This window comes from Vombatus ursinus, unplaced genomic scaffold (assembly GCF_900497805.2).
Source record: "Vombatus ursinus unplaced genomic scaffold, bare-nosed wombat genome assembly UNPS02014793.1, whole genome shotgun sequence".
Classification (NCBI taxonomy): Eukaryota; Metazoa; Chordata; class Mammalia; order Diprotodontia; family Vombatidae; genus Vombatus; species Vombatus ursinus.
The window spans coordinates 6,240,399-6,258,183 of NW_020954571.1; the positions used below are offsets into that span (position 1 = coordinate 6,240,399).

At 44.0% G+C, this 17,785-nt stretch overlaps 1 protein-coding gene across 1 annotated transcript; it reads right to left on the reverse strand.

Annotated features, from left to right (window-relative positions):
- Positions 1-3,942: 3,942 nt before the first annotated feature.
- CEL (carboxyl ester lipase) lies at positions 3,943-17,049 on the reverse strand. Its single transcript, XM_027869644.1, has 11 exons — positions 16,984-17,049; positions 13,394-13,544; positions 13,174-13,296; positions 11,887-12,084; positions 8,716-8,846; positions 8,119-8,226; positions 7,664-7,781; positions 6,734-6,920; positions 5,135-5,338; positions 4,546-4,743; positions 3,943-4,344 (listed from the first exon to the last, which is right to left on the reverse strand). The coding sequence occupies exons 1-11, from the start codon at positions 17,047-17,049 to the stop codon at positions 4,113-4,115; spliced, it is 1,716 nt and encodes a 571-aa protein (XP_027725445.1). The 3' UTR covers positions 3,943-4,112.
- Positions 17,050-17,785: the final 736 nt, after the last annotated feature.

The following is a 17,785-nucleotide window of genomic DNA, read 5'->3' on the forward strand; positions in this document are numbered from 1 at the left end:
ACTTGGGCTTTGTTCTCTTTGGGAGGGGGTTAGGGGAGATGCTAAGACAAAAGCCTGGTTCACGGAGTCCAGGAGGCCTGGGTTCTAGTCTCTCCTTTGCCACTAAAGTTAATATTTTCTGCCTGTGGCTTTCCTTCCAGACATCTGTTTTCTTATCTGTAACAGTAACACCTAGAGAAGAGCCCTGTTTGGAAGTATAGCTATCCCCATTTTGGGTGTAACCACAGACTGTTCAGAGATGTGGGGGTATGGATGGCAAGATTGAACAAGTAGATGCCCCTCTTCCCACAGACTTCCAACTTGACCTGGCAAATCCCTAGTTATGTTGTAGATGGAATAAAGTTGTGTAACCCCTGGCTAAGTCCTTAAGGGTGGGGGTAGAGAGGGGAGGCAGTTCTGGAATTGGCTGGGATTAGCCAGTTCGACAGCTGGGAGCTTGGGGTCATTGCAAGGAGTTGTATTAATCAACCAATGAGCATGAATCAAGCTCCTAATGTGTACCAAGCACTGTGTCAGAGATGGGGATATGGAGACAACTAAATCTGAGAAAGTCAGTGCAGGAAAGGACTTTAGATGCCGTCTACTTCCATACCTTCATTTTACAGGTAGGGAAAATTAAGGCTCAGAGAGGTTAATCAACCTGCTTGCCCAAGGACACACAGGTATTGTGTACAATACTGCATTTGGAATCAGAGGACCTGGGTTTGAATCCTAACTCTGCCTATTAATGTCTCTCTGATCTTGTAATATCTTAAAACTTGGGCGAGTAGTTTCTTTTAGACTTGGTTTCCCCATCTTAAAAAATAAGGTGTTAGAGTAGATAGTTGTAGTATCATAGAGTTAGAGCTAGAAAACGGATCTTAGATTCATTAGATATCTAATCCAACAACCTTATTTCGGATAAAGATGAAGAGACCAAGGCTAAATGATGTCTAAATCTATAAGCACTTATTAAGTACTTGCTGTGTGCCACTGGGCTGTTTTGGGCATAAAAAGAAAGCAAAAATGGGTTCCTGCTCTCAATGAGTTTACATTCTAGGGGGAGACAACATATACATACAAGACATGCAGAATAGATGGAATATAGCCTTGGAGGAGAAGGCCTATAGAAGGTGGTGCTTTCAATGAGTCTTAGAGGAAGCTTGGGATTCTGATAGGCTCAAGTTAGGAAGGAGAGTACTTCAGACATGGAGGATAGCTGATGCAAAGACAAAAAAATGGAACAGAGTGAATATCCTTATGTGAGGGGACAGCAAGGAGGCCACTTTGGCTAGGCTTTATAGTGTATGGACAGGAATAATGGGCAAGATTGGAAATATAGGAAGAGACTGAGTTGTAATGAACTTTAAAAGCCAGAGTAGTGGATTAGTGATTTGAGAGGTAATTGGAAGCCATTAAAGTTAAAGCTGGTGATAGGGTTAAACCTATGCTTCAGGACAATCAGTGTGGCAACTAAAGGAAGAATGTAGTGGAGTGAGAAAGACTTGAGCCAGGAAGACCAATCAGTTGGCTATTGCAATAGTCCAGGCAAGAAGTAACAAAGCTCTGAGCTAGGGTAGTGGCTTGTAAATGGGGAGACAGGGATAAAAGCAAGAGATGCTGTAGAAATAGAATCATACCCAAATTAACTGCAGAGGACATATGAAGGAAGACACTATCTGCATTCAGAGAACTGATAAATAGAAGTATGTGTAGAATGATTTTACATAAATACACATATTTATGTCTAAAGATTGGACAATTTACTGGATAAATGACGTGAGAGTGAGAAGCAGAAGATGGCATTAGAGTTATGAACCTTGGTGACTTGGGAGGATGGTGATGCCCTCAATAGTAATAAGTTTGGAAGCTAAAAAAGAATGAATTTTTGGACATAGTTTGAGATGCTTATGAAGCATTCTGTTCAATAGGCAGTTTGTCAAGTATGGGACTGGAGCTCAGGAGAGACTAAGGCTGAATATGTTGATCCAATAATCAACTGCATAGGAATAATAATTGAACCCATGGGAGCTGATGAGATCTTCAAATATAGAGAAAAGAAGAGGGCCCAGGACAGAGCCTTAGGGCATGCCCACAGTTAGTGGCATGCCATGGGTAAAGACCATAGGATCATAGATTTAGGGACCTTAGAGGTAATCTAACCCCCTCATCTTACAGATGAGAAATAGACCAAGAAAGGTGCCTGAGATCACACACCTAGTGAGCATCCGAGTGGGGATAGTGCACAGAACACTGGGCCTGGAGTCAGGAAGACTCATCTTCCTGAGTTCAAATCTGGCCTCAGACACTTACTAGCTGTTTGACCCTGGCCAAGTCAGAACCCTGTTTGCCTAAGTCTTCTCTTCTGTAAAATGAGCTGGAGAAGGAAATGGCAAACCACTGTAGTATCTCTGCCAAGAAAACCCCAAATGGAGTCACAGAGTCAGACACAACTAAAAACAACTAAACAACTTCCTGGCTCTGGGTTTAGGAGTTATATAATATAATAGCGTTATTATGCTAATTCTCCTGCAAAGACTGAAGAGTGGCCAGATAGGTAGGAAAACCAAGAGATCAGAGTCATGAAAACCCAGAAGGTAAACAGCAGTGTCAAATGGTGGAGAGGTTGAGGACTAAGAGAAGGCTGTTGGATTTAGCAATTCAGAGATCACTGTAACTTTGGAGAACATGGTTTCAGCTGAAAAGATGAGATCAGAAGTTAGATTGCAGTGTTTTGAAGAGATCACAAAAAAAGGAAGGGGAAGCACGGAGTACAGGTGGCTTTTTCCAGAAGTTTAGCTAAGAAGAGGAGGGAAGATAATAGGATAACTAGTAGGTATAGTAGACTTGAGGGTATTTTAAGGATAAGGGACATTCAAGCATATTTGTAGGTACAAGTAGAAAGGAAAAAACTATTATAGTGGGAACCATACTAGTGGCAATATGCTGAAGAAAGGTTAAGAGGGCATAGGATCAAGGGTATTGTAGAAGAGTTAACTTCAATGAGGAGGAAGGACACCTTTTCTTCAGAGATTGGAGTGAAGGAGGAGACAATGCAGTATGTTCTCAGAGGGATGTGAAATTGATAGAAGAGGGATTGTGAGTGAACCAGATAGTGAGAGAGAACTGAGACTTGAACTTGGGTGTTGGTGTTACTGATCCCATGCTCTTTCCATTAACCCCCTACACACACACACACACACACCCACACACACACACACACACACACACACACACCCACACACACACACACCCCTTCCCTGCTTATCCCCTTCCTAGTGTGTCTTCTATGACCATATTCAGCAGGCTGGTCCACCCTCCCCAAAGCAGACCAGGCCACTGGGCAGCATATTCAGGATACAGCTTTTCCACTTGAGAAAAAATCAATAGGTCAGTTTCATCTTGGGCCCCAGGGTACCTTCTGTCCCCATCCCCTCCAGTGCCTCAGGTATCTTCAGGCCAACAAGAGGAATCTTCTCAGCCTTTCATATTTCCATCTGTCACCACCATTTCCCCAGTCTCTCAGACACAAACAGGGAGTCACGTTTGAGTCCTGCCTCACCCACTGCATCCATTTTGTCTTACAGTAGATTTTCCCAGGTGAGCATCCAGTAGTGCCCAGCTAAACACTCCCTGTTCTTCTAATAGTCTTCAAAGACATGTCAGCCCCTGTGCCCTTTCCTGCCCACTGAAGCAAGCATAGAAGGAACCTGAAGGCTTTTAAAATTCTGCTCACCCAAGTACCTAACCTCATTCTAGAGTGAATTCCCTTAGGGCAGGGGTTCTTAACTTTTTTATGCACCCTATCTCAATGTTTTAAAATGCATAAAACACATAGGATTCCAAAGGAAACCAATCATACTGAAATACAATTCATCAAAACATTTTTTAAAACTAGATTTGTGGACTCCTTGAAATCCCAGGTTAAATACCCTTGCCTTAGAGTAAGGGCAGAATGAGATATGATAGATAGAGACAAGACTTTATTAAGGCAGTGAGAGGGAAGGGGCAGAAAGCCAGGTAGGCACTGCTAAATCCTGGCCCTCATGGGCACTTGACTTCCTGGTGAATGGGCACAGGACCAATTTGGGGGTTACATGAAGTCAGCCACTATGAGAAATGGAGCAGCCGCCTCAAGAGTCTGCCGCCGTAGCTATAGGAGTGTCGCCCTCGGGAACTTTGTTTTCACCGGTCACTGAGGGGAGGGCCTGATAAGTGAGGACCCAGAATTGCAGGAAGCTGGTCCTCAGGTGCTGTTTCATGGATTTGGTATCCATTGTCTTGGTGATTTCCAGGTAGCTGCCATTCTCTGCAGTATAAGGATCCCACTGGGTAGGGACTGCAGAATCGCCCATGTTGGGGTCCCTTTAAGAAAAGCAAAAAAGCCCCAGTGAGGTCAGGTTTCAGGAGTGTTGGTGAAACTCTTGATTTATGGCTTATAAATTTAATTGTTTAAAACCTATATGCTTAAAACATGTTCTTCCTACATCCTATTTAAGAACTAGTGACCAATCCTAGAATCTGGTGGTGAAGCTGCCCCCTAGGTCTCACCCCCACAGACCTTACCCAGTTTTGGCAAAGTTAGTCCAGTAGGCAATCATGTTTTTAGAGACAGTCCGGTCCTGGGCCCGATAACCCAAGGGGGTGACAAAGGGCTTGCCGAAGATATACTGGATGTCGTCAGCATGGTCCGCCCCGACCCAGTCAGGGTATAAAGGCATTCGAGAAGGATGGGAGAACATGTAGCCATAAGTTCTGCCGCTCCTGTGGGATTAAATGAAATAACTTCTTCAGTGTGTGGGGACTTACCTGGGACAGCCCAGCCAAGAAGGTGGATCTGAGAAGGGACTGGGGAAGAATGGCCTGGAGTGTAACTTAATGTAAGAGTTTGAGAAATTCACCTCAGACTCAAAAGGAATTGGAATTATTCAGACTAAGGAAGAGGAAGTTAAGGACTAGCCTTAGGCCTTCCAGTATACAGATGGTGTATAGAGGAAGGCCTCCAGCTGTGTTCTCCATTCAGAAAGAAAAGGGAAATTAAAATTAGACTCTGGAGGTTAGGCATGGTTCCACAGTTGGACAAGCAGAGTTGTCCAAAGGGAGCCCTGTACCACTGTGCCCCCTTGATTAAGTCACACAAGCAGGATGCTCTCACTTGGCATTGGCAAAGTGCTGGGCCAAGGCAATCCCTGTGGGCACCAGAAAGAGGATGTCAGTTTCAAAGTCCACCACAGTCTTTTTCTTGGTCTTTTGGGATGAGTCTTGTTTCCAGAATTGGGTGTAGAAGTCAAAGGCGGCAGTGGCACCAGGATGACCTTTCGTTAGGGTGAGGCCAGAGACTAGCTTGTAAAAGTCTTCACTACAGTGAAAAAATAGGCATAGTTAGGATCAGATACCTTTCTTTCTTTTCTTTTTAAGGCAAGCCTATAATCCATTTTTCTGTTTTTATTAAATATTTTATTTTTTCCCACTTATGTGTAAAAACAACTTTTGTTATTCTTTTTTTAAATTTTGTGTTACAAATTCTCTCCCTCCCTTACCTCCTTCCCCTCTCCCCTTCTTGAAAAGGCAAGCAATTTGATATAGATTATACATGTGCAGTCATGCAAAACATATTTCTATATTGCCATGTGAAAGAAAACACAGAACAAAAAAGATAATGAAAGTTTTTAAAAGTATTCTTCAATCTGCATTCAGACTCTATCTGTTCTTTCTCTGGAGGTGGATAGCATTTTCCGTCATAAGTCCTTCAGAATTGTCTTGAATCATTGTATTGCTGAGAATAGCTAAGTCATTCATAGTTGATCATTGTACAATATTGCTGCTTCTAGTGTATACAATGTTCTCCTGGTTCTGCTTACTTCACATTGCAGGTTTTTCTGAAATCTGCCTGCTCATCATTTCTTATAGCCCAACAGTATTCCATCACAATCATATACCATAACTTGTTCAGCCATTCCCCAGTTGATGGACATCCCCTCAATTTCCAGTTCTTTGCCACCACAAAAAGTGCTGCTATAAAAATTTTTGTACATATAGGTCCTTTTCCTTTTTCTTTGACCTGATACCCTTCTCAGAACCAACTGGGCATATAACTAAGTGATCAGGCTTAAGAACAGAAGGTCCAAAGACTTGGGCTTTTCCCCCATCTCCCCTGAAAAAAAGTGCCATTACAACAGGTTCCTAATTCAGGCCACTGGAAACATGGTTGGCTACCCTCCAAAGAAGTCCAATGTTTTTCTGTGACCTACTCTAATTCTAGAGCAATAACCAAGTCAGGTCTCCTTGTTTTCCAAACATTAATGTGTTCTCCCATCTCCATACTTTTTCTCCTGTACTTGCTTGGAATTCCCTTCCAATATCCTTCAAGATCTAGTTAAAATCTTAACTCCCAACCATACCAGCCCAGAATGAGCCCTCCACCATGAAATTCTAGAGCACTCATTGTCCGTTCCATTTATTTGATGATCAACAGTTTTCTGTTCTTGTCTTCATCTGCTTTTATTAGCTGCTTATCTATTTATGTCTTCTCTCCTCAATTAGACTGCAAATTCCCTGAAGGAAGGGATACAGTCCTATTCACCTGTTTCCTCTTCAATGCTTACCACTAGGTTGGACACATAAATGCTTACTAAGTTTTTGCTTTTGCTTTCAATGGGACCATTGAGTGAGTTTCCCTTATGTCCACCCCTCCGTAGTCATCCCCTTACACATACAGCAGGCCTGACCTTCTGGAGGTCTGCTAGTTACTCACTCTTTGATGTCTTTGTAGGCCATGTTGATGGCAGGCATATCCACCATGGCAAACATGTGACCATCCATGTTGTTGGTGCCGGCAATGTAGTCAATGTCAGCCGCATTTGCAAAGAGGTTGACCGGATCTTCAGGAATGAAGTCTCCATCAATGACTGGTGTAAAGCCCAGATAATGCAGCACAGGGTCTGGGACAGGTAAAGGAGAAACAGGAAGTGATTAGAAGACCTTCCATCTAGTCCTTCTCTCTGCCTTTTAGGGAGGTGGCTGTGTTTTAGAGATGGGTATAATTTTCATTCAGATTATGTCTTTTTTTTTTTTCGAGGTAATCAGGATTAAGTGACTTGTCCAGAATCACACAGCTAGTGAGTGTTACACGTGTGATGCTGGATTTGAACTCGGGTCCTCCTGACTCTAGGGCTAGTGCTCTATCATCCACTGCGCCACCTAGTTGCTCTCAGATTATGTCTAAACTAAATCCCTCTTACTGCAGACTAAGATAATTTGTTTCATTCTGTCCTTGGAATCAAAGAACTATTCGTTATACTGATCCTGGGGTACTAAATGGATAATTGTGATAATTGAGACAGTAGTTAAATAAATACCACCACAAATCTGGAGATCTGCAAGAAAGAAAGCTCTACAAAAATCCAAACTATTAATATTTTTGGTGTGGTTAGTTATAAACAAAATGAACCACATTGTTGTTATTTTATGTTGCTACAAGTATTATGAATTCTAATGTTCTATTCTCATTTATGATTGAGTCCCCCAAAACTGTCTCTCAGAACAGGAATGTTAGAGTCAGAGGGATTTTAGAAATTGCTTCATCCAGCCCACTCATTTAGCAAAGAAGGGAAACTGAGGCTCAGAATTTGGACAGCAGTGTGCACCACCCTCCCCCACCCACTCCTAAACAGTCCCCACTCACATTCCAGGCCAATCAAAGGCACCTTATAGGCCAAAGTCAGAGCTCGGGGATCAGTGACCTTGAAACAGTTGGCCATCCTGGCGGTATCATTCAATGGGCATCCCACCTTGCTGGCAATCTGTTAGAAAGAGGAACCCCTCCTAGAATCTTCAGCCTTGAGTGGCAAGTTCCTCCCCCACCCTCAAGGAAGATTGGAGAAGGGAGAGGATGGGTACCTGGGGGAAGAGTTCAACCAGTATGTTTTTAGATTGGGATAGTTTCTCTGACTTGGTAGTTACCCCTGAGTTTGGAGAAAGATTTCTGGGCATGCAGTAAATACTCCAAGTGTTGTGCCTATTACATGCAAATGAAGGAAGCATCTAGCTTGATGCTGATCCAGACCAGCTGAGCTGCCCAGCTCTACCCTGCTCCCACCCCAGTAGGGCAGAGATGGCCTCTAGCCGCAGGTTTCTTACCTTTTGGGCCCAGAAGAGGGGATTTTTCTGGATGACCCAAGGACTTGTGGCCACACCGCTCTGGCTGATGGCTCTCTTGATGAGGCCCTTGTTGTGGGGGGTTAGTGTCTGCAACAGGAAGGCACTGGTTCAGGTGGGACCCAAAGTTCCCTATCCCTTGGCCCCCTTTCTTCTTCCCTCTGCTCCCTCTTCCTCCTTCTCACTCCTCTCTCTTCTTCCTTCTCTCCCTCCTATTTTCTTTTCTTCCCATTTTTCTCTTGAAAGCCATGACACAGAGAGTGCTGCAAGCACAGACTATGCCACAATTTATGCCTCCTGGCTTAGGGTGGGATGAAGTGCAATCTCAGGAATCCTGTCCTTCCCTGAGATGAGCCTTACATCATTCCCTCTGCCTCTTTGTTTCCTACCTCTCGCATGGCTCACACCCAGGACAGCAGAATGGGGCTGCTCACAGGAGCATGTCATAGGACAGATGTCTGTTGGACTCCCCTCCCCCAACCCCTTTGGAGAACAGTGGAACTATGGGAGCATAGGAAGGGGGGAGGGAGGGAGGGAGGATTGAAGCAGATCTTTCTAACTTTCAACAAAATCCCAGACCTGGAGGGAGACACTGGCGCCACCAGCTGACTCCCCAAAGAGGGTGATGTTGTTGGGGTCCCCACCAAAGACTTTGATGTTTCTCTTCACCCATGCAATAGCCATGTGCTGATCCCAAAGGCCAAAGTTACCTGGCAGGGGAAAAAAGGAAGGAAGGAAATAAGCATTTGTTAAGTGCCTACTTTGTGCCAGGCACTATGCTAAGTGTTTTATAAATATTTAATCCTCACAACCACCCTGTGAGGTGGGTGCTATTATTATCATCATCCTTGTTTTACAGTTGAGGAAACTGAGGCAGATAGAAGCTAAATGGTTTGCTCAGGATCACACAGTCAGTAAGTGTCTGAGGCCATATTTATACACTTCAGGCCCACCCTATCCAGTTCAGTTAACTTCCAAGCCCTCTCCCCCTCCTTCCAGGTGAAGGACCCCAAAGTGAAAACTCAACTAAGATTTCAAACAAAGACTTTGCTTTTTGGAGAATAGTCTATGGAAGGGCAGAACTAGGCCCCCCGATTTGTCTTTTTGCCCTTCTCTGCCCTTTATTACTATTGATACAAAGTGATTTTCAAGTCCTACAATAATAATATTTATAAAGCATACATATATGTGAGTATACATAAGTACGTACATATATTCATATTTATACATGTGTGGTGGGTTTAATGCTAGATTTGTATACATACATACATACATACATACATACACACACACACACATTGTGGTAGGACTGGGCACCTTGACCTTGGAATGAGGGAATTGCTGTTGCGGGGGCAGGAAAGGAAAACAAGAAGGTATTGAATACTGAGCAACACTAGTCTGCCTTGGGCTCAGAAACAAACAGACCAGACTTCCTTCAGAGTCATTCGATGCCCTTTCAATTCCTTAACATCGTGTACAAATACATACATGTGCACACATGTACACACACGTACATATACATAGGATCATAGAGTTAGAACTGGAAAGGACCATAGAAGTCATTTAGTCTAACCACCTCATTTTACAGATGAGGAAACTGAGACCCAGAGAGGTTAAGTGACTTGTCCAAGGTCATGTCTGTCTGTATATACACAAACATATGTATGTGTGTGTGCATACACATGTACATACATACACATGAATATATGCTTATATACATATATGTGACCTATGGTTTCATCTGGGGGTATACCTCCCTCCACTAATAAAGATCAAAGCTTTCTATGACTTAGTAATAGCTAGTTTTTAAGAGTTCTTATGACTGAGAAATTCATCCCTTGGCAACCAATTTGGTGCTGGGCCTGTCCAAATTGAGCTAGGTTTCCCAATCAACATATCTAGCCTTAATCTCTCTCCTGAGCTCCAGTTCTGAATTGTCAACTGAATTTTGGACATCTCAAAACGGATGTCTCATAGGCATCTCAAAAAATCAATATTCTAGAGGCAGCTAGGTGGCGCAGTGAATAGAGTACCAGCCCTGAAGACAGAAGGATCTGAGTTCAAATGTGGTGTCAGACTAAACACCGGACACTTACTAGCTATATGACCCTGGGCAAGTCACTTAACCCCAACTGACTAAAAAAAAAAAATCAGCATTCTAGACAGAATTCCTTATCTTTTCCTCTAAACCTTCCCCTCTTCTGAACTTCCCTATCACTCTCAAAGACGTCACTGTCTTCCCAGTCACCCAGGCTCACGACCCTGGTGTCATCCTCAACTCCTCACATGAACTCACCCAACCTGTTGTTAAATCCTTTCATTTCTACCATCACATCTCTCCTGTACGTCTTCTTTTCACCAGTTAGAGCATCTTAACATAGGCCCTCATCACTACATACCGGAACTATTGCAATAGCTTCCTCAGCTCTACTGTTGGTCTCTCTCTACTCCAATCCATTCTCCACTCAGCCGCCAAAGTGATTTTCCTAAAGCGCAGATCTGACCATGTTATCCCTCTCCTCTTACTCAGTGAATTTCAGTGGCTCTCTATTACCTCCAGGATCAAACATGAAATCACAACCTGAACCCTTTCTACCTTTCTACTCTTCTAATACTTTAATCCCCACCATGAATTCTTTTACAATCCAACTTCACTGGTTTACTTGCTGCTCCTAACACAGAACAGATACTCCACCTCCCAACTGTATGCATTTGTCCTGGCTGTTGGCCCAGGCCTTGAATGTTCTTCCTCCTCTCGGCTTCCTTCGACTCAAACCCCAGCTTCTTTAGGAAGCCTTTTCTCATCCCTCTAGTTGCTAGTGCTTTCCACTCTGAGATTATCTTCAATTTACCTTCCAGTGTGTATCTTGTATGTGTTGTTGTTCAGTTGTTTCAGTCATTTCAGATGCTTCATGACTCCGTTTTGGGATTTTCTTGGCAAAGATACTAGAGTGGTTTGCCATTTCCTTCTCCAGATCATTTTACAGATGAGGAAAATGAGGCAAACAGGGTTAAGTGACTTGTCCAGGGTCACACAGATAGTAAGTGTCAGAGGCTGGATTTGACCTCATGAAGATGAGTTTTCCTGGGGCAGCTAGGTGGCGCAGTGGATAGAGCACCAGCCCTGGATTCAGGAGGACCTGAGTTCAAATCCGGCCTGAGACATATAACACTAACTAGCTGTGTGACCCTGGGCAAGTCACTTAACCCCATTGCCTAACCAAAAAAAAAAAAAAGATGAGTTCTCCTGAGTCCAAGACCAGTGCTCTATCCCCTGTGCCACCTAGCTGCCCATCTTGTATGTACTTAGTTATGTTGTCTTCTCCATTAGAATGTGAGTTCCATGAGAGCAGGGACCAAGTTTTTGCCTTTTTGTTGTAACTCCAGTCTTTAAAACATTGCCTGGCACATGGTAAGCACTTAATAAATTCTTGTTAACTGACTGACCTCAGGGTGGTCCTGTTGGCCTCAGTCTCCCTGGTGGACCTGGCCGGATGTTATTTCAAGTCCCTTCCAGCTGTAACATTCTATGACTACCCTAACTTTAGTCCTACTCACCCATCCCTGGCATTCTAGGATTTTATATAACAGTGACAGTTTAGTTTAGTTGTTAGGTTCAAGAAAATAGGAATAGGAACAGCTCCCAGGAAAGGGAGGAAAGCTCCTACAGGACAAAAATTTGTGTGGGATACAATAACTGCTCTACTCTTTGCTCTCCCTCCTCCAAGACCTTAAAGGGCCAGCAAGTACCTGGCAGATTGGAGTCTCCAGTGCTGAGGAAGCCCAGGGGCCCAACACGATAGTTGAAGGTGACCACAATGACATTTCCTCGGGTGGCAATCTCCTCCCCATCATACAGGTAATTCTTCAGAAAATTGGCACCATGGCCTGCCCCCATCAGGAAGGCCCCACCATAGATCCAGATCATGACTGGCAGGTTGCTGGAAACTAAAGAAAGAGACAAGAAAGAATGAGAGGTAAGGGGAGAATTGGACTGACACTGGGGAAAGAAGCCCTGAGCTAGGGCTAGGCCTCTTCCCACTACAGAGGGACAGAAAAAGACTATGCTACATGTGGCATTGTGATCCCAAGCACAGGCTGGAATCTCCCATGGGAGTATGAAAGGGAGGGAATGTTGGATCTAGGGACGGTGAACTTGGGATGAGGGGATTGCTACTCAGAGGACTGGACAGGGAGCAGAGACTATTCTCAAGAATCTCAGTCCTGGGATCAGAAACGAGCAGACCTCCCCCTACTCAGACATAAACTCTTCTTTGGACTGCATAGTCCAGGCTTACCCTTCTAATCTCAGCCTCTTCTTCTAAGTCTCTGGGTTTCCTGGCAACAGTAAGCCAACCTTCAGTAACTCTACACTTCCCAATGAATAAAGTATAAATTTCGGGCCATGAAATTCAAGGCCCTTCACAATTTGGTTCCACCCTACTTTTCCAGCCTTATGTAATAATGATCCCTTTCACATACCATTCCAGTATGTGAAAAAGGACTACTTGTCTTGCTTTATTCTTATCCTATGCTTTCTAGCCTCCATGTTTTTGCTCACCCTAGACCCCTAGAATAGTCTTTATCTTCAGCCACCCATCCACTATCTACTGAGGCCTCATCCTTCCTTCAAAGCCCAACTCAGGTACCATCTTCTCTATAAAGCTTTCCACGACCAACTCCAGAGGAAAGTGACCTCTCTTCCTCTTCATAGAACTTTGCCTGGACCTCTCTTGGACTTATTCTGCTATCTGTCACAACCCACCCCATCCCCATTAGACAGTTCCTTTAGGAGAGAGGCTGTGCTATTTTTAATCTATCATCAGTGCGTTACACAGGGTTTCATTCATTTTTAAGCAGGTACTTAATAAATGTTTATTGAATTGAATTTCAGGAAATAGATGCTAGATCTATTTGAAGATCTAAAATTCCAGAGTTCTTTCCTCCTAGGAGGAAAGGAAAAGACTGGAAAAGAGAGGGTTTCTGTGCCAGTGTAGACAGGCTGCACTTTCCAGTCTCCCTTCCCCCAGCCCTGACCTTGCTTCCTCCCCTGTGGGATCCAAATGTTGAGGTACAAGCAGTCCTCACTGCCGTAGGTGTTGTCCTGAGTAATGGTGGCTTGAAGGCATCGTTTCTTGAATTCCTTGGCTTTCAGGGTTCCTATAGGGAAAAGGGAGAAATAAGTCTGAAGATGGGTGGGTCCCCTGGCTCATGGAATTGATCACTTCCTATAATTCGGTGTTTCCTACTCTCTCACCTTGCCATCCAGGGTGGCGCTTAGGGATCTCCAGGGTTTTGGGGGCAGCAGCATAGGGGATGCCCCTGAAAATATCCACTGAGTCACCAAAGAGACTCAGCTTCTTATTGACACCTTCAACGAAGCCCCCCTCTGTGTAGATGGCTCCCAACTAGGAAAGGATGGAAAGGAGTAAGTGTTTATACATCACCTACTGTGTGAAGTGCTTTGCAAATATTATCTCATTTGATCCTCACAACAACCCTGCAGGTTGGTAGATCCTGTTATTATCCCTATTTTGCAGTTGAGGAAACTGCTGGAGCAGAGCAAGTGACTTGCCCAGGGTCACAGAGCTGAGTCACAGTGTCTGAGGTTGGTTTTGAACTCAGGTCTTCCTGACTCCGGTCCCACTGATGGCACTTAACTGCTAAACTAATTTTTTTTTTAAATGAAAGTGTAATAGATGGACCCTACACTGAACCCAGGAAAACTCTATTTGGTCTTGGGTTCCTAGACCTGATTACTTACTGGGTTATTAAGATCCCAGTCTCCAGGTATTAGTAGTTTGTAGTAGAGGTTTTCTAAAGGAAAGGCTACCGCTAACTTGCGGTAAAATATTGGGAAAAGCACCAGCCTTACTATCAGGAGATGTGGTTTAGCATCCCAGTTCTGCTATGTAACTCTGGGCAAGGTACTTTCTTTCTCTATTATCTCAGTTCCCTCATTTGTAAAATGAGGACATAGAACAAGGTGATCTCTTGAGGTCTTGTCCAGCTCTAAATCCTGAAGGGACAGAAAACCAAATGTGGCTAGAAAGGTAGACAAGGAGCCAAAATGTAGAGAGCCTTAAAAGCCAGGCTGAAGATTTGGTACTTCATCCTAGAGGTCATAGGGAGCCACTGACAGCTTTTGAGCATGGAAATGACATGGGCAGACTCTTTCCTTAGGAAGATTATTTTGTCAGTCAGTGGTGTGGAGGACCGAATAAAGGGGGAAAGGAGACTGGAAGCAGCGAGACAAATTAAGTGGTTATTATTGTAGTCAAAAGTGAGTTGATAATGGATTTGCTAGGCTAGTGCCCAAGTGAATGGAAATAAGAGGACAGATGGGAGAAACGTATCTATTAAATTAGGCTGAAATGATGGACCTGAATCTAAGGATGAGTTGAACAAGGATGTAAAATTTTGTACTTGTTTTAAGAAAAAAGTCATCGCCTATGAATGGGAAGGGTTGAAAGGGGTGGGTGTGGCTAGAAAGAAGCTCGCATGAAAAATAGCTGGGGTGGAGGGGAGGTTAGTAGATTACAAACTCAGTATGAGTCTGCAATGTGATGTAGCAGCCAATGAAGCCGATATGATCTTAGGTTGCATTAATAGATACACAGTGGGGAGAACGAGGGAGATGGTGGCAGCTCCTTCTGTTCTCTCCTCAATCTGGAATATTATGTACAGTTCTGGGTGTTACATTTTAGGAGGGATGCAACCAAGTCGAAGAGGAGGTTCAGACCATGTTACAGAGAAAGTCTAGGGTGGTGGAAAGAGCAGTGAATTGGGAGTGGAAGACCTTGAGTCAATCCCAATTCTGCTTCATACGACCTTTATGACTTTAGGCCAGTCACTTCCTCCTTTTCCCTGTTTTCTTTATTTGGAAGATAAGGGAATGGGATTAGATGATGTCTGAAGTCCCTTCTAATTCTAAAGTCCAATGATCTTGTGAGCAGGAGTTGAAAGAACTAGAGATATAAAGCAGGATAGGAATTGGGGATTATAACCTGTAGACTGTAAATTCTTCAAGGGTCATATATTGTTAACTATCTATTTCTATATCTATGGGACCTTGAAGGTGTTAAGCACTTGAAAATGTTCATTAAATTAAGTTAAATTAAATATTTAGCCTGGCAAAAAGACTTAAGGGACACATAATGGCTGTCTTCTAGTAGCTGAAGGGCAATTACGTGGAAGTGGGATTATCAGACTTTTTGTGTGGCCCAAAGGGTAGAACTGGGAGGAATGGGGAGAAGTTGTAGAAAGAAAGATTTGGGCTCTGTGGAAGAGAAAAAAGTGTCTAAAGTGGAAGGGGGGGGCAGCTAGGTGGTGCAGTGAATAGAGTACCGGCCCTGAAGTCAGGAAGACCTGAGTTCAAATTCAGCCTCAGACCAAACACTTGACACTTACTAGCTGTGTGACCTTGGGCAAGTCACTTAACCCCAACTTCCTAAGCAAAAAATAAATAAATAAATAAAGTGGAAGGGGCTACCTGTGGAAGTGGCAGGTTTCCCTAGAGATCTCCAAGCAAATGTTAGTTCACTTGTCAGGGATCATACAGGGAGTCCTGCTCAGGTATGGGTGGTATGGGTTGGGCCAGATGACCTCTCATGTCACTTCAAATGATAAAATCCTATGATTCTGGATCTGAGTGGGCAGTGTCCAAGGGCTCAAAACACTGCTGGCTCCTTCCTTGACTCCCAAAGATCAGTAGGGCAGGTTCCCCAGTGTTTCCCTTGACGGTGAAGGTGACTTTACCCCATTGTCATCTTGGAGGCACCCCTGTCCCATGAAACAAGGAAGCCTTGAGACCCAAGTAAAGGGGGGAGGCGGGTTCCTGCTGCTTCTTACATCTGCTCAGTGGCTTTTCCAAGCGTCTACTTTCCCATCCTCTACTCCTTAATTTCTTATGAATAAGAGGAAAATCAAGACTAAGAAGACCAGAGGCCAAAGAGCCCACAGCCACATTTCCCATCTACCTTCTTTCAACCTTTCCCTTTGTCCTCTGTCTCCCCTCCCTACCTCACTCCTGTCCTTTCTTTCCTTCCTTCTTCTCTCCCCTTCTTCCTTTCTTTCTTCCTCCTTCCCTCCCTTCCTTCCCCCAGAAAGTCTGACCAACAGCATCTGGTAAGCACTCAATGAATAGAAGAACTTATTCAATTGTGAGTGCTGTTCCCTCTCTTTACTAAACACCCCAGTTCCATCTAAACACCCCAGTTTACTAAACATCCCAGTGCCCAGATAAGATCAGGGGCATCTTGGAAGAGGAACAGATCCGAGAGAAGGGCAGCCTGAGAGGAAGAATAAGGGGGCCCTTTTCATATGTGATGGGGGCAGTTTTGGGACATAGCAGGTGGCCTTTCATTGGATGTCTTCAAGCAGAGACTAGGTTAACTTGTGGCAAGAATTCCTGCTCTGGCATGAGTTGAACTAAATGTCTACTGAAGTCCTTTACCACTCTGAAATGCTATGATTAGGGAGGGGAGGCATATTTGAAGATTGAGAAATTTGAATGGCACAATAAAAAGGACAAAACACTGGTAGCAAAAAACCTAGGTTTCAGTCCTGCCTTCCACTAATTACTAGTTGGGTGATTGTGAGCAAATCTTACCTTTGAGTGTGCCTCAGTTTTCCTGTCTCTAAAATGGAAGTCACAGTCATTTTATACTAATTACTTTATAGGAGTTCCTTGTTGGGAAGAAAGGGCCAAAGCATTATAGAATATAAACTATCATTATTATATATTATTGAGTCTCAAGAAGACCTTGGCTTAGCAGGAAGAAAAAAAAACATCCTATTGTTCCTATCACCAAAGAATTTCCCAATTTCTATTCAGTCCCTACTTACCTTTGCTGCACTAGTAGCTGCTAGGCAACAGATCAGGCTGACAACCACCAACTCTGGGTGCCCCATGGTGTGTGTGTGTGTGTGTGTGTGTGTGTACCCACTGGCTGCCCAGCTAGGGCTGTTAGGCATATATAGTGTATGAGAAGCCAAGTTTGGCAGCTGTCTGATAATAGAGTAGCCCTCGTTTCCTCCACCTCTCACTCCACCCCATGTTGGGGCCACTCACTTGGGGTGGTACCTAACTAGAAAGACAAATTTACTGTTCTCTGGGTGGGGGTGGGGTGGGGAAGGGAGCAGAAAGAGTACTGAGAGAGCCAAGGTTGCTAAAAAACACACACATATTTTCCCACGCCTAAGAGCCCTCAGGCAAAACCTAATTGCTAGCATTACACCTGTGCATGTCTCTGCCTACCTGGAAGCAGACACAGGTGGCAATGGGGCAAAGGTCACTAAATCAAGCAGGGTATGGGTCACTAAGATAATTCTGGCACCTACTATTAGAGTTTCAGCCTCCATTTTCTATATCAGGGAAATGGAACTTGCACTGGGGCTCCATTCCCTTCCTACCTCCCCGAGTTCTACCAAACCAGAATGAATTATTAGCATATGCTCTCCCAGAGGGTAGGCCCCAGATCTGGTAGGGCTCCTACTTGGGCCCCACAGGCAGATGGGTATCCATTATGGGGAACTCTCAGTGATCTGCTACAAATGTCATAATGTAGACAGTTCAGAGCAGTAGACAGTATAAAGTAGTGACTAATATCTCATTTATGTGGTCTTGCTTTTCTGGAATGAATTGTTC